Here is a 27,872-nt window from a genome sequence, read left to right as displayed (position 1 = left end):
ACCCAAGCTGGACAGCATAGGGATGAGCGCGTATACCTCTGGAGTCTAGACTCTAGTCTAGACTAGAGTCCCTGTATATAGAGAGTTGTGTCAACTCAAATTTGGACGCCATTTTGTGTCTAAGTGTGTCGGATTAGATATACATGTACATTCGCGATATGGGGTGATATATTCTAAACCTGCTAAAAAAAAAATTTACTACACATATTTAGTCTTATTATTACATACAGGTGATATTTGTTTTGTCAAAAACTCAGCTATTGCCGTGAAAAAGAGCTGTGTGGTGATATTAAAAGTGGTATGGCAATGCATATTACAAGCCAACACTGCATATAAGAGCTAACATTATAAGTAAGACAAACCAATGCTGTCGTTCTCTGAATTTTAATAACTTTTAGAAAGGAGTGTGGGCATATCCAATATTTTTTAAAGGGTGCCGAGAGCAATTCCGGTGTAGGACTTCCAGCCGACATATAGTCTAACACACTTAAAACAAATTCTGTACGTGGTATTGCCATATTTCTATAGTGTACAACTTTAGTTTTATCGACATTTATATTCAATTTCCATTGTAATGATTTAACAAGCTGCAAGTCAGCTTCTGTCTCTGACATAAGGAAAACGTCATCGGCATCTAGTAAGATTGAAACGTTCATTTATTACTACACCCTTGCCCAGAACTCTGATGGATATTGCCTGATCGATTAATGTTTCAGAGCTGGCGACTTAATTAATACTTAATTTTCGACTGCGCCAAGCCGTAATTAAACAGAGAAAAAACTTTTTAAAATACCTGCAGTGTGCACGGTTCGTCTAGTCGAACAGATATGGAAAAGCACAGATAAGACGTCGTATTCACCATAACTTGTTTAATTTCCCAAAAATGTCCCAAATTTGTCTTCTGACTTTATCACTTGGAAATCTATACATCTTATATTTCCCAGATTGGTTTGAACAACCAAAAGCAGAACAACCAGTCATTTTGTTTGGCAATAAACAACATTCCCGTACCAAGCTGACGTTCACGCACAGTGAAGTTAGACACAAAATGGCGCCACGAAATCACGTGACCAGAAATCTCGGGTCAGCGCATGGCGCAACTCTCTTTATACAGGGACTCTAGTCTCGACCATACTGCCAGCCCCATAATCCACTCGTGAAACACAAATATAAATTTTCTCGTCATGTCCATAATGACCAAACCCACAAATTGCTGTGGGATTGATGTCACAAAATGCATCACAAGGTCCATAAGGCCATCACTACTGTGGACTCTGGATACAGTGTTGCTCAGCTTGGCATTATTTCAATCCTCATTGCTTCAGCGCTCTCCATCACGCGTGCTTTGAGCCTTCAGCTTCTCTTGGAAGTTTTGCCAGAACTCTGGATCTTCAGGGAACATGGGAATTGCCGATGCCACGAGGTCTCGGAAGGATAGAGTGCTGAATCGAGGCGCAGCCGAAGCAACTTTCCATACAGATTGCTGCGGAACCTCCTGGAGAACACAAGCAGCATGTCATTACTTCATGAGAACTTTTACCCGGAATATTGGGGTGGGGTTGGGGGTTAAGTGGATTAGGAGGGGGTGGGGGGATGAAAAAGACGCTTGCAAACAAAAACTTGCAAGCACTATTGTAAGATTGCAATTCCAAAAGCCTGATGGTAAAAAAATATATAATTACCTGTGTGTCGGCCGTCATAGGCCCAATGGCCACAGCCACAAAATGAGTCTCGTCTAACATCGTCTCCTGCAAAAAAAGCAATGAGAATGACACATTATTTGATGAGGAACAAGAGACAGGAGTGGGTGGGTTCTGATTGTCATTAATGCAAACAACCTTCAGGCCTTCCACGCAAGGACAAAATCAATATTTGTAAAGAAACAACAAACAATGCACACACAGGTACAACAGCTGCTCTCAAGACTAACAGGTGGCTTGGCTTCTTTTGTTGATATTTGGCTTCTGGACATAAATTGATTTTTGACAGATGTGTTTTTGGGGAAAATAACAGAAACACTACGGTTCGAGCCTCTCGCAGTCTGACCTTGAGAAATGGAATGAGCCGTCTCGTTTGCGGCTCCACATTTAGAGGACAGGGCAGAGATTAACGATGTAGGTTGGCATCACATTTGGGGGTTTGTGAGGAGAGGGCAGAGGTTTCCAACTAATTGGCCCGCTCAGTGCAGAGAGAGAAAAGACGTCTCGAGCTAGCACCAGGTGGCCACAGCTCCATGGGAAGTTAGGTCACTTCCCCCAAGGTCACCAGCTTCGTCTGTCTGAAATCAGACGCGCTGTTATCTAACGTCCCTGTCTGCAAGTGTGTGCGCGATTTACATAACAGCCCCTCTATGTGCCTTAGACTCGTCTTTTTATTTATTTATTAAAGAAATAATCCACATTGTTCCGGTCTGTGCTGCTCCCTGAGACGAGAGTATTTTTCCTGCACTCCACGGTTGGCCTGTTTCTGATTTTGGGCTGGATGAACAAGTCTACTGTGCTGGGTGTATTCATCTCAGACAGGCCTTGGCAAAAGGTACACAGGACGGCATAGGTCCATCGTCTGTTTGGCAAGACAAAATGGTCTTCATAGGGCCCGGTAATTCCAACTCGACTACTTCACATTCAACGTGAATCTCGAGCTCCATAATCTGCCGATAATTATGAACTTGTGAAAAAGGAAGATAACCGGATGATACGTTGAAACTGTGTCGAAAATATGAGCCGATTGCTATCATTCCAAGTTCTGTACATGATAACATATTAACTTTCCTCTCCACACATGCGTTCAATGCTCCGACTCAGTAAGTTCATACACTCCTGCTTCAATTGAGCTCTTGAGTATTTCAGATATATCTAATGATAAAGTTTTTAGGTTGATTTCATAAAGTCGAGAAAGTGAATATTTAAAAGGCAACCTTCTCCTCCTTCTTCTCCTTCTGTAGGTAGCACATGGCGGCGCCGGTGGCATCACTTGTTGGTGGGGACACAACTGTGTTCAAGAAATGAAATCCAAGAATATATTTGAAGACGATACAAACCAAAGTGTGGCTGTCAGGAACCTTGACGTACGCGCACTCGCCTCTGAGCTCTCTAACCTGGGTTTGAATCCCGACTCGGCTATAAACTGTCATTCCGGTTTTTCACATGCAGGATCAGGCATCAATGTGTGCACCATTCATCAGATGGACTTTAAGCCGGCTAACCTGTCTGCCAGCAATGATCTATGGCGGTTATTAAAGGTCTCCAGGTGTCTTTAGCGAAGATTAGGTGAGTTATTACCAGCATCCTGAACGGAAGAGAAATTTCTGCTACCTTCTGGATTGTCCAGGAGTGGTTATCTATCCAGGATCAGTTCTTCTAACCCTGAAATGTTTCTTAACGTATCGTTTGAACATCCCATGGCCCTGTCAAGAGGTATGAGTCTCCGTTATGGTATATCCACAAATAACGCGTTCAAAAGTTTTCTAAATCTTCAAAGTTTGTTTGATGTGAAAGCAAGACTCAACCCAAATTTCAAAAGCTGAGAATTACTAGATTTGATCATTATCAGACGTTCACACTTCACGCCCTCAAATGAAAAAATGCGCGATTAAGCATCATTTAAATGCATCAACCTCCTTCCTGGTAGTTTCTGTTCTTGTGTGGCACATTGGTGGCACCTGAGTAAGGATCGAGGGTTAAAATCTGCATTTAGGGACAAAAAGTCATCGACCTTCGACTTTTCTTTACCCTGGTCCCTTCCATGTTTGACCCCCAACTTCCCGTGGCAGTGAATATACTATTTATCAGCCTTTATTTGATAACATTCATTGTCTAACTTTTCTGCCAATTGCGGACCGACACTAGCCTTCATGAAGAAGATTCAAATGTAAGAATATTTCCTGTTTGAGACAACATACAACCAATAATTAAGCCAGAGACTTGATTTCTGCAGCTGAGCATATGAACCACCTTTAGAGGCCATTTTTCCCCACAGAGCAGGGGTTGGCCCTTTTCGGGCACCATGGTCCTCTTTTTGAAGCATTATTTTACGGCCGGATGCTCTTCCTGCCACCAACCCTGTGAGTCGCCTCTTGCAACACGCAGGGAATTACCAGTGATCTGGTACTCAATTTGCCGACCTCAGAAGGATGACAGGCTGAGTCAACCCCCCTGGCTTTAATTCAGCGATCGACCGAGATTCGGAGAATGAATGTGGTTGAAGATGAATGTGCTGGTGTGTGCCCTCGTTTAGAATAGATACACCATATCTCTGTGACTAATGCACATACGGCATAACCCACAGTTCTACCTGGAACTCCCAATTGTTTTGTTCTGTCCCATCGAGCAGAAGCGTCGTATCACTGGTGATGGCCCCTACTCGCAGATCCCTCGTAAGAGGTGACTAAAGGGTTGGCGTCAGGAAGGGCATCCAGCCATAAAAAGATTGCCTCAAAAAGGGAACCATGATGATATGATTGTCATGGGGCCCACAAGGCTAACCCCTGCTCTTGCAGGGAAAAATAGCCTTAAAAAAGGGAATTTTTATATTATTTTTATGTTATTTACATTTTGCTTCTATCCTGTGTACATCCAGGAAGTAGTGCAGGATCGGGATGTTTGAAGAAGTCTGATCATGAATGCCACCAGAGGTCGGACACAATTTGATGGAACTAGATAACTAATTGGTAGAAAGCGAAAAATGCAAAGGGGAGTCTATCCTAGTTTGGGAAGCAGTCTCTGATATCCAGTAGCAAATATCTAAAGTAGCAACATGACGTTTCAACAGCAACTTTCAATTTTCATGTTTAAAGTTTCAAATTGAGTTCAGTGTCAAAAAAAAAAAACTTTGGTAAGGAGTACATTAACTATAGCTCTCTCCAAATGTATTTAATCCCTCAAAATCACTGCTGAAATCTTAGCAGAATGCCACTTCAAATTAGATAGATCGCTTTCTGCCGTGAGCAGCACAGGCAGAGATTTTAGTATAAATTGGATTTGACAGGCTTTTTGCAAATTCAATATTCAAAGTATTTTTTCACATAATGAGCCATAAAAGACCCATAAATTGCAATTGCATGGAGAAAATTGCATTTCTAATGGGGAGGAGTGACCATAATGAATGAGAATATGCAGAAATATTGATGACATTTTGGTACACCAGTTACAATGCAAACCTAAACAAGAAAGAGCAATCCTCGCCACAACGTGTTTAGTTTGCAGACCCTCGCCTCGACCCCAAAAAACAAAAATATATATATATTTTTTTACTTTTGCATATTTTGTAAGTATTCGTCGGATTTCTTGTGCCGCATTTTTCAGGCCTACTTTTTTCCTCGTCCGAGTCACATTTGTTTTTCAAATCAGCAGACCGAGAACAACAGACAAATCGAATCAATTCATCCTTGTCACACACCCAACCTATCCACCAAGATCCACCCGAATCTGTCCACAACTTTTTGAGATATTCTGCTCACAGACAGATGGACAGGGGTGAAAACATAACCTCCGTCTACCTTTGGGGGCGGAGGTAAATATTGCACATACGGCATAACCCACAGTTCTACCTGGAACTCCCAATTGTTTTGTTCTGTCCCATCGAGCAGAAGCGTCGTATCACCGGTGATGGCCCCTACTCGCAGATCCCGCGTTGGGAGGCGAAACTCAAGACGCTGAAGGTCCCAACCCAGTCCGACACCGAGGCCCTTCAGGTAGCTTTCCTTCAAGCACTACGTGCAGAGCAATGCAAATCTGTTACTTTCCATCCATAACTCAATAACTATTCATTAACTACACCATATCCATTCTCGCTGTTTAACACTTTCATTAAAAGTGGAAAAAAATTAAATAATCAAACAACGAATAATGAAAAAAACAAAAACATTGAAGAATTAAAAAAATGGGAAATTGATAAAATTGACAAATCATATTATCAAGTCCGCGGCCAATAAAAACCAGCCTTGGACTGGCCAGTCGGTCTTTACCGACAATTCGACTTGATCGAGGCGATCAAGGCAAAAATTGGCGGTACTTTTTGGCACGCGCGGGACGGGACCAAAATGCTTATCTGCATGGACGAAAGCCACACGGGATTATCCTCGGACCCAACACCATGCAAACAAGGCACAGCAAAGAAAATGCACAGTAAGGAATTTAATGAAGTAAATCAAAGAACCAAAAATGAACGGTGAGGTAAAAACTGGTTTCCTAATTTTGAGACGTCTCCACTGAGACACGAAAACAGACAGGAGAATGAAGAAAGAAAATAAAAGAAAATCCCCCCTTGGTCTCGATGAGCACTTTGGTGGGGGTCAGTCGACAAGAGGACCGCACGTCGAAGCGCCCAAGCAATGGTGCCGGTCAATCACGCCAGCACACCGAGTCATGCAGCAGGCAGCCAAACCTTTCCCGCTCGATCCCGGGCCAGCCAGCACAACACTGTCCAAGCTCCCCCGAAGAGCACCGAGTCAAACAACACCCTTGGCTCCAACGCTGCAAGGTTCTCTGTGCTCTGAAAAGTTCTCCTCATGATCGCACCCAGAACAAAAGCGACCACCCGAGACAAAAGCCAGAACAAGAGAGAGAGAGAGAGAGATTCTTTCTCCTCTGTTCTCCACAATCGCACACGAGCCAGGAACAGCCAAGCCAGGGACAAAAATGGCCGAGTGAGAGCCTGAGCAATTCTTCTTCTTTCTCCTCTCCACGATCGCACACGAGCCAGGAACAGCTAAGCCAGGGACAAAAATGGCCGAGTGAGAGCCTGAGCAATTCTTCTTCTTTCTCCTCTCCACGATCGCACACGAGCCAGAAACAGCCAAGCCAGGGACAAAGGACAAAGAGCGACCACCCGAGCCGATAGCCAGAACGAGAGAGAGAAAGAGAAAGAGAAAGAGAAAGAGAAAGAGAAAGAGAGAGAGAGAGAGAGAGAGAGAGAGAGAGAGAGAGAGAGAGAAAGAAAGAAAGAGAGAGAGAGATTCTTCCCCCTCCGTTCTCGAAGTTTCTCGATGATGTCACCCTGACCAATCATGCACTTCGGGGGCAGGGCCCCACGGCCCTCTGGATCGCCCACCGATTTTCCGCATCTACTAGGCGGCGCCTTTTTCCTTAGTCGGTTGGTGGGGCGGGGTTAATTCTCTATTACGATTCCTTGGAGGCGGGATTTACTTTGTCGATCGAAATGTTCGGATCCTGTCGACGGTGGTTGGTGGGGCAGGGTTCAGCCCGATCGGGAATGTTCGGGTTTCTGTCGGATGCCGGTAGTTGTGGTTTAATGGAGCGCTCGTTGTTATTGTTGTTGGTGTAATTGTAAAGATGTGGGTTTTTGTGCCGGCTTGTTACAATTGTAAGAACATAGGGGAAATCACAGGAGGCAATCACATACTGGAGAGATTAATCTTAAACCCTAGAGATAATTAGCATGTCTTCACCCCCTCCTCCCCATGTGAAGAACACATAAACAATCTTAAGCTCACAGTTTTTCTACCTACATACATCGAGATGGGTTTCCTACTCGCACTAACTTCCAATTAATGAATTAGTTAACACTAACCTCGCACTTCCTACATCCATGCTAATACTACACAATCCTATCTGTACTAGGGTATTTCATCCCCTACCCCCACAAACGTAACAATATGAAAACAAAAATTCCAAGCATAATGGTGTTTGCAGGAAGATCTATTCTTCATAAATATCTAACGATTTTGGAGGAAATCCAGCAAATGGCGGAAGTGAGGTACGTTTGACTTGGTTCATGGCATGCCTTCAACAATCACCTTGTTGCACATGTATGACTTTCCTCGGTACAAATCAACCTTCCAACATACCCAGTGTCGGTAGAACATTTCCAACTTCTTCACATCACTGGCAGGTCCTTTGATGGTTTCCCACTCCAGTGATGTGAACTGTCGTGACATCGTTTGGAAGTAGTCATGCAAAGAGCCCCTCCCTGTGAAATACATATAAGGTGCAAGGTAGGGTGTGGGAAAGTGATGGACAAAGAAACTGAGAATGTGGGAAGAAAGAGACAATTTAAATAAAGAATGCAATTGGTCCAATTGGTGTTCAGCAAAAGGCTTCTAAGAAAATGTTGAATATAGAAACATCCAAGTGTTATGTGTCTTTGGATTCTAAACAGAGATTGAGGCTCAGGGAAGAGCTGACAACAAAGAGGTGCAAGGCCGATACATCAACAATGGAGCAGAAGGGAAATAGCAAGGAACAAACGGGAAACACAATAAGCAGAAACATACAGACATGATAAGATGGTACGCAGGTAGCGCACTTACCTTTGTGCTGTCTAGTCTAGGTTTGATTCTCATCCTGACTATAAACTGTCGGCTTGGTGCTTCACATGGAGGGCAACATCACAAAGTGTGTCGTCACTCGGATGGACATCAAGCTGGATGTCCCATCTTCCAGCATTACCTGGTGGATGTTAAAGACTCTACGCCCTACGGTGTCTTCTATGAAGAGCAGGTGAGTAATCGCCGACATTCTGAACAATAAAGACTCTACGCCCTACGGTGTCTTCTATGAAGAGCAGGTGAGTAATCGCCGACATTCTGAACAAATTCCAAACCCCTGCCAAACTAACCTTGAGTCAATTGTTTTGATCTGGCAAGCCGGTTCGTTAAAGATTCGACCAAATACTTTCCCCGGCCAACTTCACAAGAACGTGGGAATAATGTGGGCCGTCAAAGAAGCAACGGAGACATTACTATGGAGAGAAAAGATTATGGAAAAAAACGGTGGAATATTCAAAAACGGTGGAATGTCCTCTTACCCTTATGTTCCAAGTACTTCCCTTCCCAGCCCTTACACTTATATCCTCCTTTTCTCAACCCTCCATCATCAGTCTGCAAACCTCCCTTTTCTCGAGTTATCGCTACAACATAGGAAAGGCCTTTCGTGATAAGAACCTTTCGTGACAGAACCTTTCGTGACAGAACATGCCATTTGCATTTTTGCCACCTTCATCCCAACCCCGTTTAGAATCCCATGTGGGCACAGGCAACTTGCTAGTTGTTGTCTTTTGAAATATAAGGCAAAAATGCACTATGATCATAACAGAGGGCGCTGGTTGCATCATTGCTGGGAGCACAGGTGTGCCGCTGATGCTGTGCCCCCCATAAGCTGCTAGTCATTTTGGTGACCTCAGAAGGATGACAGGCTGACTCAACCGACCTGGTGTTATTTAACGGCACGACAGGGGCTCAAACTCAAGACACGAAGATCTTAAACCTGGGCTCAAGATCACCTTTACCACCACCTCAAACTCAAGACCACCTTAACCGTTAAGCCAACACCAGGCTTAACATCTGAAGTGATTGACCAACGGAGGCAACATTTGGAGCATCTTCTTCGAAGTTCGTGGTGACCTGGGGTAAAGAACAATTCTTTCACAAAGTTAAAAATACAGCATGTCAAAAAAAGAATAAAATATAATAAATAAAAGCAATGACGTGTGTAAACATCCCTGAGGCATGGAATTTCAACACATCTATCATACAAGTGGAAAGTGTGAAAGGAAAGTGCTACATGCAAAACATCAAAACAGAATAATAACAAGCTTTTCCATCCAACTGTGCGTCGAAGGCATTTTGCCAAATTTTCCTTTAGAAATAAATGATGAAAAGGCCCTTTGACATAACGTGTTCTATGTCTGTAACGCAGCTCAAGGATTATGTTGTCAGGCCGAGGTGACTCATAAAACGAGAGAGGATATTCTGGAAGGCAATGCAGGGGTGAGATATTTGGGAATAAACACCATTTGAATGTCAAACAAAATGTGACAGTTGCTCTTTTTTGTCAGCTTTGATATGTGAATCCGAGAACAGATCAGGGAGTGTTTCAAACTTCAGACGGCATGGTACGCTTTGGAGACTCGTCTGCAAGGAAGTGGATTTGATTTGAGTTTGTGAGGTTCTTCTTTATCATTCCCGTTGCTCAAATGATCACTGGTACAATTTCTGTGCTCTTCAGCTTCCAGGATATTTTCACTTCATTCTTGAGGTCTTGGTACTTGGTCATTTTCTTGATTTCTGCGTTAGTTTGACCAAAATCACTGTTTACTGAAACCTAAGATCACCATGCGTAATGCAAGGTGTTGGCTGGAGTGGTGTAAAGCTCGCCACCATTGGACTCTGGAGCAGTGGAAATGCGTTCTCTGGAGTGATGAATCACACTTCACCATCTGGCCGTCCGACGGACTAATCTGGGTTTGGTGGATGCCAGGACAACGCTACCTACCTGAATGCATAGTGCCAACTGTAAAGTTTGGTGGAGGAGGAATAATGGTCTGGGGCTGTTTTTCATGGTTCGGGCTCGGCTCCTCAGTTCCAGTGATGGGAAATCTTAACGCTACAGCATACAATGACATTCAAGACTATTGCGTGCTTCCAACTTTGTGGCAACAGCTTGGGAAAGGCCCTTTCCTGTTTCAGCATGACAATGGCTGTGGTGAAAATGTAAGTTGAACCCAGGTGTGACGCTCACTTAAACCACTGGGCGGTGTCTATAAGACCTCGGGACGTCCGCGACTCGAGGCCACTCCTGCGACTTTATACAATGACATGTAGAATTGAATGGTACGTACCCACTTATATTCTAGGCTTGCTTGCATTGACTGATATATCCAATCTTTCTCATATGATGCCTTGATCCTGACATATATGTTGCATGGTGTATTTTACAGGATGATGTTACGATCTAATTGAAATTAAACCTATCTATGGGACGAGTTGTGGATTTGGTTGATTTTCACAACACTTAATTTCAATTATGATCTTCGGAAATGGCGGGACACGAGTCTTGCGATGGCCGGATGAACGCAGATCACAGACGAGCGTTCCCGACATTCTCCGCGCTCCTGCGAGGCCCACCTCGGAGAAGAATGACAGGCGGAGGACCCGTCGAGCTAGCTCCAGCTACGGAGCTCCGACTATTCTCGCCGCCGGTCTGCCTCAAAAGGACCGGATGCGATGGGGACCTCACAAGCCTTTTGCGGGACCGCGTCGTCAAAATGCAAACTGCTCTCCTGAGGCCCGAACGCCGGAGCAGGCATGACGGACTCCGGCAAGACGCCTGGAGAACGATGCTACTGGGCAACGTCCTGCAGCCGAAACCCCGTCGGAACGACGGACCCGCTTGGAGCCGACGGCCCGACCAACTGATTTGCGTGCCTCGGCCCGAGATGAGATGACCACGCGAGTGTTCACGACTCCCTTGACTGTCATGCCGCGCTCGGAAGCACCTCCACGCGCGGCTGCTCAGAATCACCTCCTCCTACGCGACGCCGCACGCTGCACCCGTCGCGTTCACTACTCTGTGCCCGACCGATCGCTGCTCGGAAGCACCTCCCCGCGCGAATCGCGCGCGCTGCATCCGTTGCGTGCACTACTCTGTGAGGCCTATGAGAGGCCTACGATTCCGATCGCTGCTCGGAATCACCTCCTCCTACACGCAGCCACACTGCGCCCAACGCAGGCACCACTCTGCGAGGCCGGCGATTCCAATCGCTGCACGTCGGAATCACCTCCTCCCACGCGAAGCCACGCTGCGCCCAACGCGGGCACCACTCTGCGAGGCCGGCGATTCCAATCGCTGCCCGTCGGAATCACCTCCTACGCGCGAATCGCGCGCTGCCCCATCGCGGGCACAACCCGATCAATCGCTGCTCGGTGGAATCACCTCCTACGCGCAAATCGTGCACTGCGCCCTTCGCGGGCACCACTCTGCGAGGCCGGCGATTCTGATCGCGGCTCGTCGAAATCCCACCTACATGTGGCTACTCAACGAGGCCGGCGAACTCCGCTGCCCGGAATCGCCTCAATGGAGGCTCGCTTGGCACCATGCGAGGACTCGCCGCAGCACGGATGAGTTTCTAAGGACGTCGAGCGGGACCTTCATAGCCTTTCACGACACTCGGGCTTATGCTTATGATAGATGATCGTATACCATGTGTATTCTATATGACTAACTATGTCTAAAACACCGGACAAAACACGGCCCGAAAGCTAAACAAACGAGACGCTACTTCAGAGCGTGATATGTATTCGATCCTTTGACCCGAAAGCTAAACAAACGAGACGCTACTTCAGGGCGTGATATGTATTCGATCCTTTGACCCGAAAGCTAACAAACGAGACGCTACTTCAGGGCGTGATATGTATTCGATCCTTTGACCCGAAAGCTAAACAAACGAGACGCTACTTCAGGGCGTGATATGTATTCGATCCTTTGACCCGAAAGCTAACAAACGAGACGCTACTTCAGGGCGTGATATGTATTCGATCCTCTGACCCGAAAGCTAACAAACGAGATGCTACTTCAGGGCGTGATATGTATTCGATCCTTTGACCCGAAAGCTAACAAACGAGACGCTACTTCAGGGCGTGATATGTATTCGATCCTCTGACCCGAAAGCTAACAAACGAGATGCTACTTCAGGGCGTGATATGTATTCGATCCTTTGACCCGACAGCTAAACAAACGAGACGCTACTTCAGGTCGTGCAGTCTATCGCTGCCAAGCATGCTCGCCCTCTCGACTCGGCGTGCTCGCCCTCTCGACTCGGCGAAGCCGCACTGGTTCAATGGGCCGAGCTCAACTTTCGGTTTCCCTCGTACGCGGTGCGCCCTAGATAATACTTTTCGCTCGTCGGCCGGGTTCGTATTCCGTACACCGATCTCGAGCCCGCTCGAATGCTGCTGCCCAATGGACGCGAGACTTTAGATTTCGGAGTGCTACTTTACTCCGTCTGGGGATACCGCTCAGCTGGAACTCGCCGTCAAACCCGCCCGCACGCGCCCGAACCAATTGATGACGTCATCGACTAAATCACACGTTTGCTTTACAGCGCCATTTAACTGTTTCCCGCGCTTGCGTCATCAGAGTTCGTCTACCTGGGTACCTCTACAGATAGCAGAAATACTCAATCTGACCGCCCCTGCCCGAAAGTGCGTGTCATAACGTGGCGGCCTTCGAGGGCGACTAGCCAACATCGCGGACTTATGCCGTTAATCGATAAGGCATGGGGCATTTGGGGGTGCACGGTGACCCCATGACACGGTGACATTGAGCGTTGCGCCCGACTCCCTCGTCTCCTGAGCAAGCCACGTGGGCACCGGCCCGCCGGATCGCCCTTGACTCTGGGCTTGTTGCTTCTAGGACAGGTCTCCTGGCTCGCCTCCACACATTTCGAGACTGCGAGACGCCTCGCCCGGCCGCTGCCTGATTGCGTTCCCTCTGACCCAGACTGTGAAGGTCGCTCGACTTCGGTGCGCGGTGCGCGGCTGTTATCTCACACTTCACGATGGGGGGGGGGGGGGGGGAGGGGGGGGATGGATGAGTGAGGGGGTGAGATGATGGTCCATCCATCCGGGCCATCCTCTTGGATGTCGATCCATCCATCCGGGCCATCCTCTTGACTGTCGATCCATCCATCCGGGCCATCCTCTTGGATATCGATCCATCCATCTGCGCCATCCTCTTGGATGTCGATCCATCCATCCGGGCCATCCTCTTGGATGTCGATCCATCCATCCGGGCCATCCTCTTGGATGTCGATCCATCCATCCGGGCCATCCTCTTGGATGTCGATCCATCCATCCGGGCCATCCTCTTGGATGTCGATCCATCCATCCGGGCCATCCTCTTGGATGTCGATCCATCCATCCGGGCCATTCTCTTGGATGTCGATCCATCCGGGACGTTTTCCATTTCTCGATCTCGACGTTTTCTCTCCGGGACAATCCCTCCGGGACGGTAGCCGGTATAGCCGATCTTCTCGGATCCTCTGCGCGCTGTGCTGCAGGTCGGGAGATTCTGCGCGCTTCCCTGGGAAGGTGCATTTCGGTCGTTTTGTGCGTCGTCGTAACTGCCATGCCGGTCGTTCGGGCAGCCTACGGAGGGCACTCGTGGCAAACGTTTTGCTTGAAACTATTTGCCGGAGCTTGTAATTCGTACGCGCTGCCGTCAGAGAGCGCTCGAGTCTCGTGATTTCAAAACAGGGGGACTCTGGGGTATCGCGTAACTCTCGTTATGGCTCTCGTCGGTTCTCTCCCTCGGCAATTCCATGACATGGATCTAATGTGGATCGACCATGTACCCTTGGGAGCCAAGGCAGGTACAGACTCACTGTAATGGACTTACTGTAATGGCCTCCTGTCATGTCATCTTACTTACTGTTACAACTCCTAGGCCGGTACAGACTTACTGTAATTGACTTACACTGTCATGGCCTCCTGTCATGTAATCTTACTTACTGTTACAGCTTACTGTAAAGAGGCTTACTGATTTACACATCTTCCACATCGACACATCTTCCTGTAATGTGTTGCCCTGCGACGAATAGACATGGCTTACTGGTTTACACATCTTCCACATCGACACATCTGCCTGAAATGCGTTGCATTGCGACGAATGGACATTCGCTCTTCGACAAGGTACACCTTATGTAATGAGTTGCATATCGCAAAGGTACACCTTATCCAGCACATAGGCCTGTGAGACTAGACTATTGTGACCCACAGGCTCATCGTCTGCCAGTATCGGACATGTTTGCTAACCAGGCTATGAGTGCGCCTAGAGAACATCTGCCGTCCCTCCCTTCGCCTGATACACCCCTGCCTGAAGCGGTGAGGGCACTGAGGTGCCCCTCCGACACCTGCCTCCAGCGGCTACTCCGAAGCAGGGGACTCCGGATTTGGGGACGTCGTACCCGGTAGTTTCCGAACCTGTGCTGGCAGGGTAATTCGCCACACTGACCTCTACGGATGGACCGACTGACCTGTACTACTGATAATGGATTTGTTTCGTATAGCGCTTTCCAGGAAGCCCTAAAGACGCTTTGACAGTGTGCGAAACATAACACAATGGCGCAAAGACAAGAATCAATAGGGATATTTCTTTGACACCCTAATAATGATATAATGACTTCCTCTACCCATTAATGCTGACGCGCGCTCGCTTCCTGCCTAGTGGCAGCATAGTTCTAACGGCGGGGAGAATGTGGTGAAAATGTAAGTTGAACCCAGGTGTGACGCTCACTTAAACCACTGGGCGGTGTCTATAAGACCTCGGGACGTCCGCGACTCGAGGCCACTCCTGCGACTTTATACAATGACATGTAGAATTGAATGGTACGTACCCACTTATATTCTAGGCTTGCTTGCATTGACTGATATATCCAATCTTTCTCATATGATGCCTTGATCCTGACATATATGTTGCATGGTGTATTTTACAGGATGATGTTACGATCTAATTGAAATTAAACCTATCTATGGGACGAGTTGTGGATTTGGTTGATTTTCACAACAATGGCCCCATGCACAAAGGGAGGTCCATACAGAAATGGTTTGTCAAGATCGGTGGTGGAAGAACTTGTCTGGCCTGCACAGAGCCCTGACCTTAACCCCACCTTTGGGATGAATTGGAACACCGACTGCGAGCCAGGCCTAATCGTCCAACATCAGTGACCGACCTCACGAATGCTCTTGTGGCTGAATGGAAGCAAATCCCCGCAGCAATTTTCCAACATCTAGTGGAAAGCCTTCCCAGAAGAGTGGAGGCTGTTATAGCAGCAAAGGGGGGGACCAACTCCACATTAATGCCCATGATTTTGGAATGAGATGTTCGATGTTCGGGTGTCCACATACTTTTGGTCATGTAGTGTACCTTTTCGTTGTGTTTCCGTCATTTGGGGTATAATTTTTCTGGTTATTTTCAAACATCTGATTTTGTTTTCTCCCGATATTGACTTATTTGCATTTATTTTTTCTTCCTTGCGATCATCTCTATTTTCAGTTTGTTTTCAGCAACCATCACCTCTTGATCTTTGTATTCAATTTCATTTTTATTTTTTGGATTCCCTTCTTTCGTTTTTGACTGGTTTCCTCTCTTGAAAGACTCTAGCTGTCCAGGAGAGAGAAAGGAGGGGGAGATAATGGGAGAGAGTGGGAGTGAGATAGAGAGGAAGAGAGGAAGAGAGGAAGAGAGGAAGAGAGGAAGAGAGGAAGAGAGGAAGAGAGAGAGAGAGAGAGAGAGAGAGAGAGAGAGAGAGAGAGAGAGATGGAGAGGGAGAGATAGTGACAGAGAGAGCTGGAGAGGAAGGGAGAGAGAGAGCTGGAGAGGGAGAGAGATAGTGATAGACAGAGCTGGAGAGGGAGAAAGAGTGATAGAGAGTGAGATAGAGAGAGAGAGTGAGAGTGAGATAGAGAGGCAGAGAGAGAGAGAGCTGGGTAGGGAGGGAGAGAGAGGCAGAGAGAGAGCTGGGTAGGGAGAGAGAGGCAGAGAGAGAGCTGGGGGAGGGAGGGAGAGAGCTGGGGAGGGAGAGATAGAGAGGCAGAGAGAGAGCGAGAGCTGGAAAGGGAGAGAGAGTGAGCTGGAGAGGGACAAATAGTGATAGAGAGAGCTAGAGAGGCAAAGAGAGAGCGAGAGCTGGAAAGGGAGAGAGAGTGAGCTGGAGAGGGACAAATGGTGATAGAGAGAGCTAGAGAGGCAGAGAGAGAGACTGACTTTTGAAGCTCTTTTATTATAAAGGTAAGAAAACCACACAAGTCATGCAAATAATAAAGTCACCACAATTCCAAACATGTGCAGCCAAACAACAACAATAAAAACACCAAACACTAAAATAAAAAATTTAACAAACCATTATCAAGTTTACAAAACCCACCCTTTGCACACCATTTTTTCACAAAGGTTTGTAAATCATCTTTCATTTGGCAAAAGGAAAATTCCTAGCATAACCTTGCCATGACCAGAGCCTTAACCACAATTACCACATCACATAAAATATCAGCATTTGCCAGGAGCTTTGCTTTTCTTGTTTTGTAGATTGCGAATTTTCCAATAGAAATTAAGAAATTAACAAGAGCAGTCTCAGAGCGTTTTTTGTAACTAAGTGGTATTCCAAAAATAAAAACCCGTGTAGAAAAAGAAAAGTTCATACGATTAAAAAAAGTTGATAAAAAACCAAAGAAGGGAGAGAGTCTTGCACAATCTACGTAAGCATGGAAAAGGTCTTCAGAAATCATACAAAAAGGGCATTCCACGGAATTGTCCTCATTAAAACGATGTAATAAAATATTGGAGGGCAACACCATATGGGCGAGTCTCCAAGCAATATCACCAGTCCTTTTAACAATCGGTGAAACATACATTGCAGACCATTGCGGATGGGAGGGAGACCCAGAAGGCAGTTTCACTTTCCATCGAGCCCCAAAAGAAACCGGCTGTAACAAGGGAAACCGGATTGAAATACACAAACGATAGTCTCTTTTTATCCTTGCTGGAAAGTGGTGATGAGGATAACAAGATAGATGTTGTGGCGCTATCAGCTCGTAGGCTAGAGCTAGCACAGATCTGTGGTGGTGTATGGTGGTCACCAATGTTGGCGGTTGAGCTCAGGCCCAAGTGTCTAAAAACACACAGGATTTCCTGTAGGACCTTGGCTACGCTCCTCAAAGATCTGATACCAGTTCTTACTTGAAGATGTCCTGCGGAGAACCAACTATTCCTGTTACAGTCACGAAGGTTCCCTAGTCGTTTTCACGCCAGCACTCAAAAAACGTTGCACAAAAGCACGTGAGTGAGGAATAGCAGGAAAGAGGGCATTGTAGAAAACGGGTTCCCGGAGGAACCTTTCACTGTTGTACGTCCCCATTTGCCGAGTTACTGAAATGGACCGCCAGACGTGCAAGACATCTTGGTAAAAGTCAGGGAGCAGCGAAGCATCGACATGTGGCAGCTCCATGAAAAAGAGTTCACAATTGTACCCAAGCATGCCGGCTTGTTTTAGTATACAGTTTGCAGTCGATTTCCAGGGCAAGGCCTCCAGAAATATAAAACGACGAGCTGTAGAGACTCGGAAGGCCATCACCCGACAAAGAATGTCCACAAGTCCATGACCCCCTTCCGCCAGTGGAAGGCGAATAGTCTCTGGCTTTAGCCAGTGTTTGCCATCCCAAAATAAGTCAAGTAAGCATTTTTGGATTGAGGACACCAACGTTGCAGGTGGCTGCAAGGCAATCATTTTATGCCATAAGAGAGGGGCCACCAGGTTGTTAATGACCAGGGCACGACCTCAAAAAGACAAGGTTGACAAAATTCCTCTCCATCTGTTTAATTTATTGCTAATTTTGTGGAGCAAACCATCCCAATTCCTTTTGACAAAACCAGGGGTTCCAAGATAAACACCGAGGTATTTCACACCTTCTTTTTCCCATGTCAAATTCATAGGGAGAATTGGAAGGGCAGAAGGTGGTGCACCGCCGACCCAAACTGCTTTGCATTTCGACCAATTAATTTGCGTTGTACATGGTTGAGAGTATACCCGTATACACTCAAATAGCAGAGCAATGTCATTACTGCTGCGAACAGCAACACATACATCATCAGCATACTCAGCATTTGCATCATCAGCATTTCAAACATTTTTGAAATACCCGCCGAACAAAAAACGACTCCTGCGAACAATTGACGACGCTTCCGAACCCCCGCGCATGTTTGGCGAACTTTTGGAGCCTAAAATACGAATGTTGGACTTTGCCATTTTTTCGACATTCGCATCCTTCGCGAACCGTTCGCGTGTCCCGTGAAAACCCGTCTTAATAAGGCAAACCTGTTATCACATTGAATTCCAGTGATGGAGTTTTCACTGATTTGCCTTTTCCTAGAAGGTGACGCACTTCTTACAGCCGATTTACGTTTTTAACTCAACTGGACTATGTCCAGCTGAGTTTTTGTCGACACCCAGTGTCCGTCGTCCGTCTGTCTTCTGTCTGTCTCTCTGTCTGTCTGTCTGTCGTCTGTAAACAATTCGACGTCTACGCTCTAAAAGTCACAAATATTGATTAAATTTGATGAAATTTGTTATGCAGCATCTTTAAGACATAAACTAGTTTGGGATTGCATTTGGGCATGCCAAAAATGGCCGTGGCAGGGTGGCCATATTGAAAAATCATTTTTTGTCAATCTGGTACTTCCTAATGTAACTAGAAGGCTGAAACTTGGTGTGCAGACAGTATGTAACAAACTTCAACCCATATAATAAATTCAAGTCTGAAATCTGAGAAAAGTAAATGTTTTACTTTTCATGCCTCACTTAAAACTCAATTTTTTCTAGTTTCCTGTTTAAACATGAGATACCTTCAACGTTACTGTACCTCTTTAGCACATATAAACTATATAGTTTGTGGTTCTATTATGCATATTCTAACCATATTGCTATAGACCAGTTGAGTTCAGGTTCCCTGGAACCTCTAGTTTAACTTTGAAAACGGTAACAAACCTCTCATTTGCGCTGTCCATTGGTTAAACGGGAGGGGGCGTGTCCATTTGTTTACCTGGTTTATCCTGCATATTTGTCGAGCAGGAAACGTTAACATTAATCTGTGAGTCATTGTTACCCGTTTCGACCATGTTAGGCTGTTCCTTCTGAAGGCGGCAAAACCGTTTCATGTGTCCCACTGCACCACAACCAAAGCACTTTAGGGTGTCGGTGGTGATATACACTTGGTAATCGCGACCATTTGAAGTGACTTTTAAAGCAACATTCAAGGAGGGATATTCCTTTTTGAGAACCATAAATACCTGTCTACGGAAACTCATCACGTGACTGACACGTTCATCCTTACAGCCCAAAGGGAGCATTATTAATGGGGACACACATTGACCATATCGCTGCAGCGCTGCAAGGATGGTATCGCTATCCAGGAATGGTGGTACGTTCGAAATAACCACTTTCTGAGCAGGAGTATCCAAGGGATAAACCATAACAAAATGTCCGGAGTCGAGGGACAAACCTTGTTGTACGATGAGAGCAATGTGCTCTACATCGGACACAAACACGATAACCCGTTTGTTCATACGCGACGCCGCACGTACCTTATCAAATCCGATCATGTTCCTGATCATGAGAACAATAGCTTTTACTGAAACACCCTCGGGTGGAGAACACGCAATGCCACGGTGGCGTGATAATTTCTCAAACGCTGCATATCGCTGCGAGTGAGCAGCCACCATGTTTGAACACACGAGGCTCGACCTCGTCCTCCCAGCTCGGGAAGAGGAAGTTAGTAATGCACTCCGACTTTCCCAGCTTAGGGAAAGGGCGCGTTAAAAAAACAAACTAAGGAAATATAAGCGAGAAAAAAATGTTTGAAGTGAAGAAAATAAGTTGGGGAAAAAAGAACACGGAACCGCCCAAAAACGACGATTATGTGGGGGTTACCCCATTGAGACATAATCCACAGGCACGGGACCAGTGGGGCTATTGATGGTATGGGCGTGGCATGCGCTCGGTGGTTGGAGCCACGCCCCCTTAAGAGTGATTGGTGTTATAAAAGATGCATGAGTTCCGGTCGCGATTTAGTTCTGTTGGAATAAAGGAGCTTTGAACAAGCCAAGAAGTGTCTCGCCCTCTCGTTGTCCGCAACTCCTACACTGGTGACCCCGTCTTGCTCTTGAACGTTTTCGGAGCTTCAAACGAACATGGCGACAAGCGCAGTTTCGATTAAACTGCCGGAGTTTTGGAACGACAAGCTGCCGTTTGGTTCACACAAGCTGAGGCCCAATTCGCCATTCGGAGCATTTCTGCTGACGACACGAAGTATTATTATGTCGTGTCTGCGCACAGCGGCTGCACTGCGACCAGAGTGGTGAGCCTTCTCCAGGATCCTCCGAAGGGCGGCAAGTACAAGACGCTAAAGGCGCTGCTGCTCGAAACCTTCGAGCTCACTGAGGCTGAGCGCGCCCGCCAGCTACTTTCTCTACCCGGGCTGGGCGACTCCAAGCCGTCGGAGCTGATGGACCACATGTTGTCTCTCCTGGGCAGCAACCGGCCATGTTTCCTCTTCATGGAGCTGATCCTGCAGCAGCTGCCAGGACAGGTACGGTCAGCCTTGGCCAACTTGCCCGTTAAGGATTTCCACGCCCTGGCCAGGGAAGCAGACAAGTTTTTCTCCGCCAGACAGCAATGCAGTGCAGCTGCATGGGACCCCGGCCCCGTCGAGCCTACGCCGCGGGCGGAAACCGTTGTGGCCGCCATTACGGCCCAGCGGCGGAAGGCCCCAGGCTTGTGCTTTTACCACGCAAGGTTTGGGCCCAAGGCCAAGGCAGGCCGGCCACCCTGCAGCTTCAGCGAGTCGGGAAACGGGGTGACCGGTGCTCGTTAACTGCCATGAGCGTCGGCCGTTCGGGCAGTGTGTTGTTCATTTCGGACACCGACTCCGGACGTCGTTTCCTCTGCGACACAGGTGCCCAGGTGAGCGTTCTACCTGCATCGGCATCGGACCGGGAGGCCGGGAGTCACGGCCCCGCCCTGGAAGCCGCCAACGGCAGTGCTATTCAGATTTTTGGCAAACGGACCGTGGCACTGTGCTTTGGCGGGCAGCGGTTTACATGGGATTTTGTCACGGAGAGGGTGTCCACTCCCTTGCTGGGCGCTGATTTCCTCTGCGCCAACAGCCTATTGGTGGAAGTTAAAAATCGGCGGCTCATTAATGTGGAGACATTCGGTTCTCTTCCATGCTCGCTGAGCAGGTCCGCCTCGACGAGGCTTGCGTGCACGCTCTCGACCTCTGATGAGTTTGCCCGCCTCCTCACCGAGTTCCCGGCCCTTACACAGCCCACCTTTTCGGCTGTTGCCGTCAAGCACGCGGTGGAGCATCACATTCTGACCACCGGCCCACCTGTCTTTGCCCGGGCTCGACGCCTCGACCCGGGGAAACTCGCTATCGCAAAGGCGGAGTTCAACACGTTGGAGCGTCTTGGCATCGTGCGACGGTCCGACAGCACATGGGCCTCGCCTCTCCACATTGCGCCGAAGCCGGGTGGCGGTTGGCGCCCGTGCGGGGATTATCGCCGCCTTAACGATGCCACTACCCCTGACCACTACCCAATCCCGCACATCCAGGATTTTTCTGCCCGCTTGGCCGGTAAAGTTTTTTTTTCTAAGGTGGACCTCGTTCGTGGTTACCACCAGGTCCCCATCCGGCTGCAGGACGTTCCTAAGACCACGGATTACACCGTTCCGACTTTTCGAATTCCTCCATATGCCTTTTGGGCTCAAGAACACGGCCCAGGCTTTCCAGCGCCTGATGGACAGCGTGTTGCGGGATTTGCCGTTTCTGTTCGTCTACCTGGATGATATCCTCATCGCCAGCACTTCCAGGACGGAGCACATGCTTCACCTCCGAGCGCTCTTTGAATGCCTCAGTCAGCACGGCCTGATCATTAACCCGGCCAAGTGCTTGTTCGGGGTGGCCTCAATTGACTTTCTCGGCCACTGCATCACGAGGGAGGGGGCCGTCCCACTGCCGTCTAAGGTAGATGCTGTGAAGGGTTTTCCGCGCCCTCTCACCGTCAGGACCTTGCAGGAGTTTTTGGCATGGTGAACTTTTACCATCGTTTCGTGCCCCGGGCGGCCCAGCTGATGCGGCCCCTTTATGAGGCCCTCAAGGGCAAGCCTACCAAACGCACCATTGACTGGACCAAGGAGATGGCCAAGGCTTTCGTGGATGCTAAACTGGCCCTCGCCAGTGCAACCATGCTGGCGCATCCGTCGCTCGATGCACCGATTGCTCTCACCATGGACGCTTCGGACTACGTGGTTGGCGCCGTGCACGAGCAGTGGGTCAACGGGGCCTGGCAGCCGCTTGCTTTTTTTAGCCGGCAGCTCTGCCCTAACGAACGAAAGTACAGTACCTTCGATCGTGAGCTCCTAGGCCTCTACCTAGCTGTCCGACACTTCCGTTACCTGTTGGAATCCCGCCCGTTCACGGCGTTTGTGGACCACAAGCCCCTGGTTTTTGCCATGGCCAAGGTCTCGGAGCCATGGTCTGCCCGTAAACAACGCCAGCTCTCCTTCGTTTCCGAGTTCACGACGGACATCCAACATGTTGCTGGGAAAGATAATACAGTCGCCGATTGTCTCTCCTGGTCCATAGCTGGCGCGGTTCACCTTGGCATCGACTACGCCCGCATGGCGGCCAATCAGATCTCTGACCCAGATGTCCAGGCCTGCAGGGCGGCGGTCACGGCGCTTCGACTGTCTGATGTGCCGTTCAAGGACACGAGCACCACGCTACTGTGCGACGTATCTTTGGGACAGCCTCGCCCCGTTGTACCCACCAGCTGGAGACGGCTGGTGTTCGACGCCGTCCACGGTCTTTCTCACACGGGAAGGAAGGCGTCGCAAAAGTTGGTGGCGGCAAAGTTCGTTTGGCACGGGCTCAGGAAGGATGTGTGCGACTGGACCAAAACCTGCGCCGAGTGCCAACGCTCGAAGGTGCATCGCGATACCCAGGCCCCATTGGCGCCATTCGCAGTTCCCGAGCGACGCTTTGACCATGTTAACGTGGACCTGGTAGGACCCCTCGCAGAGATTCACCCACCTCCTCACAATGATCGATAGGACCACCAGGTGGCCAGAGGCCGTCCCGCTCACATCTACAACGTCCGCGGATATGGCCCGGGCATTCATCGGCACTTGGGTTGCCCGTTTTGGCATCCCCTCGGACATCTCTTCAGACAGGGGGCCCCAGTTCACTTCAGAGCTCTGGGGTGCTGTCGTCTAGGGGTTGGGGGTAAAGCTCCATCGCACCACTGCATATCATCCCCAGGCTAATGGATTGTGTGAGAGGTACCATCGCTCTATGAAAGCTGCTCTCAGGGCCAGCCTCCGGGATGACAGTTGGGCCGACAGACTCCCGTGGGTCATGTTGGGCCTCAGGTCAGCCCCTAAGGAAGACCTCCAGTCCTCATCCGCTGAGCTCGTCTATGGCCAGCCGCTGCGGGTTCCCGGGGAGTTCATGCCTGACGCCACAAGCCCCTGGTCCGCTGCCCGTCAGCGGTCGGTTCTCCGGGAGAATGCCAAGATGTTTGCACCAGTGCCCACATCTCAACATGGTTTGCCTCAGGCCCACGTCCTGCCGGATCTACATACAGCGGAGTACATCTTTGTTCGTCATGACGCACACCAGGGGCCGCTTCGGCCGCCTTACGATGGGCCTTTCCGCGTTCTGGAGGCCGGGGACAAGTGTTCCGGATTCCGGATTTATGTGAATTACTATTCAGGTCATTGCTTATTAATGTTTATTCTATTAAAGGTTGTTGTGGTTAAATGGTTAGAAGCGCTCCTGATAACAGGAGACCGGAAACGGGATGGTGAACCGGAAGAAGAAAAAGACAAGGTCGAGAGAGAAGCGGCCATCTTGATCCTCGACCAGCTCCGACGCGAGCCGAGTCGATCTTTATCCGCTTTGGAACGCTGCGTTTGAAAAGCCCGTCTGGCGAGAGGAGTTACCTGCGCGGGGTGATTGCCTGTTACGTGTCAGGTTGCCGTGGGTTCCTGGAAGGAACCAAGCGTCCGGCACTGTTCGCCTCGACGCCTACGAGGGCGTGTACGGGTCGCACCTTGGGCCTCGCGAGCTTTGCGAGCCGTTCACAGCCCAGAGGCCGCGATCACGGGCTCCGACCCCGGTGGTGTCCCGAGGAGGTGTCCGCTGCAGCAGCTGTTCCCGGTACGTGACGTGCACGTTTGGAGCACGTCAGCCAGGGGTCCGTTCAACCGCCCGTGTGCGGAGAAGTCGACCTTCACCTTGGTCTGGAGGGGTCCAGAGACATTGTGAGGGACAGTGACTATTGAGGGTGTCGTGAGTGGGGCAAGGGGGGAAATATATGAGATGGCCATCTTAGTAATATTGTTGATTGATTGTTGATTGTTGTTGATTGATTGTGAATATATTATTGCTTAATCCGGATCCTTGGTGTGGGGTTTCGTATTGACTGGAATTCATATTGATTGCGTTACGAAAGCGTATAAATCATATATCTTTCTGGCGGGGTTCCTCTCATGGTCTGGGGGTCACCGAGACCAGGTAGTCACCAGGAGGACCACGTAACACAAGTCCTTCATGGTCGACATCGGCGGCAAACCGGACCACCTTTCGGTGGACCGCCTCAAGCCGGCTCATTTGGACCTAGACCAGCCCCCTCGGTTGGCTCAACCCCCATGGCAGGGCCGTCCCCGTCGGGTAAGTCCCCGGTTCGCCCGCCCACCGCCAAGCCGCTAACAGTCCCTGCTCGGGTCCTCAGTCGTTTCGGCCGGGTGGTTAAGGCCCCCCGAAAACTGACATTGCCCGTGCGAGTGAATTCTGGGGGGGCGCATGTGGGGGTTACCCCATTGAGACATAATCCACAGGCACGGGACCAGTGGGGCTATTGATGGTATGGGCGTGGCGTGCGCTCGGTGGTTGGAGCCACGCCCCCTTAAGAGTGATTGGTGTTATAAAAGATGCATGAGTTCCGATCGCGATTTAGTTCTTTTGGAATAAAGGAGCTTTGAACAAGCCAAGAAGTGTCTCGCCCTCTCGTTGTCCGCAACTCCTACAATTACCGTAACCTACATGATAAGTGTGCTCTATGGCTCTCTCTCTCGTCTCAACATAGAAGGGAAACACAGGGAAGCTTTACAAACAGAAACAAGGACACGAAGGAGAGAAATGGGGGGCGGGGGGTAGGGCAAACAACCAAGACAGAGCACTCACGACACGAAGCGGGAAGCCGCCATGACACTGCACCCAACGCACCAGCCAGCAGAGAGGGAGAGAGGGAGAGAGAGAGAGAGAGAGAGAGAGAGAGAGAGAGAGAGAGAGAGAGAGAGAGAGAGAGAGACAGAGACAGAGACAGAGACTGATGGAAAGCCTGGGCATGATGCTGCTTCCATTACGAGACTCCAGCTGTTCAGTATTGAATTTTTTTGATGAGCCAAATCTGAATGCACCGGAGGTAGAGCAGCAACTTTTGATTTCTCTGTGGATTCAATTTCCAATCGAGGAGCTCCTTAAGTTTGTGTTAATAAATTATACCCTTTCACCTAATCCTGTGGATCGCCAAGGTGAATTACTGGAATATACAAGAAAACAAATGAAGGAATTAATTTCTCACATCAGCAGCCGATTACCGCACCACGTCACTGCCCTAACTGCAGCAAATCCCTTCCTGCTCCACCTCCTATGGCGGACGTGTGCACTTCGTGTGATTTGAGCATTCTTCGATCGCAATTAGCTTAGGCAAAGCGCACAATGATAAATACGAGTCAGGGCTTTCATGGTTGAATAAATTAGCTTCATACAAAGTCAATCTCTTTTGTTTAGCAAAGAATACATCACAGTGTCCAACTCGGTCTCAGCTGGATTCTGCCACCGCTAATTATATTTGGAAGATAGCGTTGTTTCTTTACATTCAATAGCAAAACGAAATGTGGAAACACCTTTCCATTGTGAATTCTTTTCTTTAGGCTGCATGTATACTCAAAGGAGAGGTAAAAATTAAAATAGAATAAATACAAAAAGAGTTCCGGGGCATACAATGGCTCAATTGCAGAGAAAAGAGTGACCAGACTCAGTGGTGTAATGGTGCGACGTTAGGACATCCACTCTGATTCTTAAAAACATACAGTATATCTGGCTTCAAAATGGTACGTGCTATACTTCCTTGCCTGACGCTCAGCATTTAAAAAGGATGGAGCATGGACAACCAACCAGAGGATGGCAACCATTGCTCAGGGTTGATGGGCAAAATAGCATCCTCCTGCATTGAAGTTCCTTGTAAAGGAATTGATATTAGATAAGAATGAACAGATTTGATATTGAGGCCTTCATCAAGCAGCGTACTGTAGTTAAGTTGACAGAGTACAATGGAAATTGGGGAATGCCATGAAATTGGGCAGTGAAGAGGGTTGAGGTAGAATAATTTTAAGTCAAGTAGGAAACATTACATCATGATCACCGAGAAGAGATGTATTGGCATCCCCAAAAGTAACATTGAAAACCCGCTTTACCATCAACACCTGGTCTGATGCGTTTGCTATCCTCAAATCCCACCTTAATGAGTGTGGAAACAGACTAAGCTTTGTTAAATGACTGTGATTTGCTATATTGCATGTACATTGTACATTCTGATCATTCGTTAGCCAGTCCCCGCACAGCGAGAGACAGGGTTTTGCAATCACTACTGTGTGTCTGTCGGTCTGTCTGTCTGCATGTCTATCCAAGCCGTAACGTTTTTACCATTTGAGATATTTGAAATAGAATCAAACTTTCAACAAAGCGTTATTGTGAGAATATGGCGAAAACAGATTAATAATTTTGCCAAAAAGTCAAAGGTCAGCATCACCTAAAATCATAAATTTTCATCCAATTGACCTGAAATTTTTAGAATTTCATATTGAGTCAATTAATTAGTCCACCAATCAAAATTTAGAAGCCGATTGGTTTTTTTTAGATCAAAAGGTTGAAGGTCAAGGTTGCATAAAATCATCAATTTTCATCCAATTGACTTGACATTTAAGCAGGGTTTGCATATTGGGTCACTGAAGCCTATGGCTTTTGAGGTCGAAAGGTCAAGGTTCCCAAAAAGCGTCAGTTTTTGTATTTTTAAAGCTGTTTTCGTTACGTTTAGAATACGTAAGAAGAAGAAGTCTGAATTCAAAGTGGATGCGGATTGGCTTTGCATTTATTTTCAGATCCTTTCGAGTTTGGGTATTAAAACAAAATTGTTGATCGATCGGATCGTTGGCGGTCCCAGGATACTCACTCCCTTGATTTGATACTCTTGATTTTTTTTCATTTTTTTGATGTGTTTTATTAGTTCACGGAGCTATGCACTTTTTGCTTGTAACAACAACATTCATTGGGACCGGTAGGGGACATGTATTGCAAAGCAATTCTCCCTCTTATTAGTCCCCTACCTCCTCCTGTACACAGTAGGGGACTATAGGTTTGCACTCCGTCCCTCCGTCTGTCAGTCTGTCGTTCCGTCAGTCCATCACGCAAAGAACAGCTTTCCGGACTTTTTTCGTAAACTCTTAATGCTAATGAT

The 27,872-nt window shown here is 48.0% G+C and overlaps 1 protein-coding gene and 1 long non-coding RNA gene across 7 annotated transcripts in view; one reads left to right on the top strand and one right to left on the bottom strand.

The window, feature by feature from the left end:
- Window positions 1-854: 854 nt before the first annotated feature.
- Window positions 855-27,872, bottom strand: part of AASDHPPT (aminoadipate-semialdehyde dehydrogenase-phosphopantetheinyl transferase) — a 62,335-nt gene continuing 35,317 nt past the window's right edge. For 5 of the 6 annotated variants that reach the window (XM_068132166.2, XM_078766123.1, XM_068132165.2 and 2 more), the window contains 4 exons: window positions 7,808-7,929; window positions 5,549-5,710; window positions 1,683-1,748; window positions 855-1,495 (listed from right to left, as the gene is read on the bottom strand). In XM_068132166.2, the coding sequence (XP_067988267.1) occupies window positions 1,322-1,495; window positions 1,683-1,748; window positions 5,549-5,710; window positions 7,808-7,929 (524 nt within the window). In that variant the 3' untranslated portion in view covers window positions 855-1,321. The remainder of the gene's footprint in view (window positions 1,496-1,682; window positions 1,749-5,548; window positions 5,711-7,807; window positions 7,930-27,872) is intronic. The other variant, XM_068132167.2, reaches the window with a different exon arrangement.
- On the top strand, window positions 10,507-10,722 carry LOC144888378 (uncharacterized). The gene is made up of 2 exons (XR_013620968.1): window positions 10,507-10,570; window positions 10,678-10,722. It is a non-coding gene; the product is annotated as an uncharacterized LOC144888378 (long non-coding RNA).

This window comes from Myxine glutinosa, chromosome 12, assembly GCF_964187855.1.
Source record: "Myxine glutinosa chromosome 12, kmMyxGlut1.1, whole genome shotgun sequence".
Lineage (NCBI taxonomy): Eukaryota > Metazoa > Chordata > Myxini > Myxiniformes > Myxinidae > Myxine > Myxine glutinosa.
The sequence above is the reverse complement of the archived record's forward strand: the minus strand, read 5'-3'. Positions and strand labels throughout refer to the sequence as shown.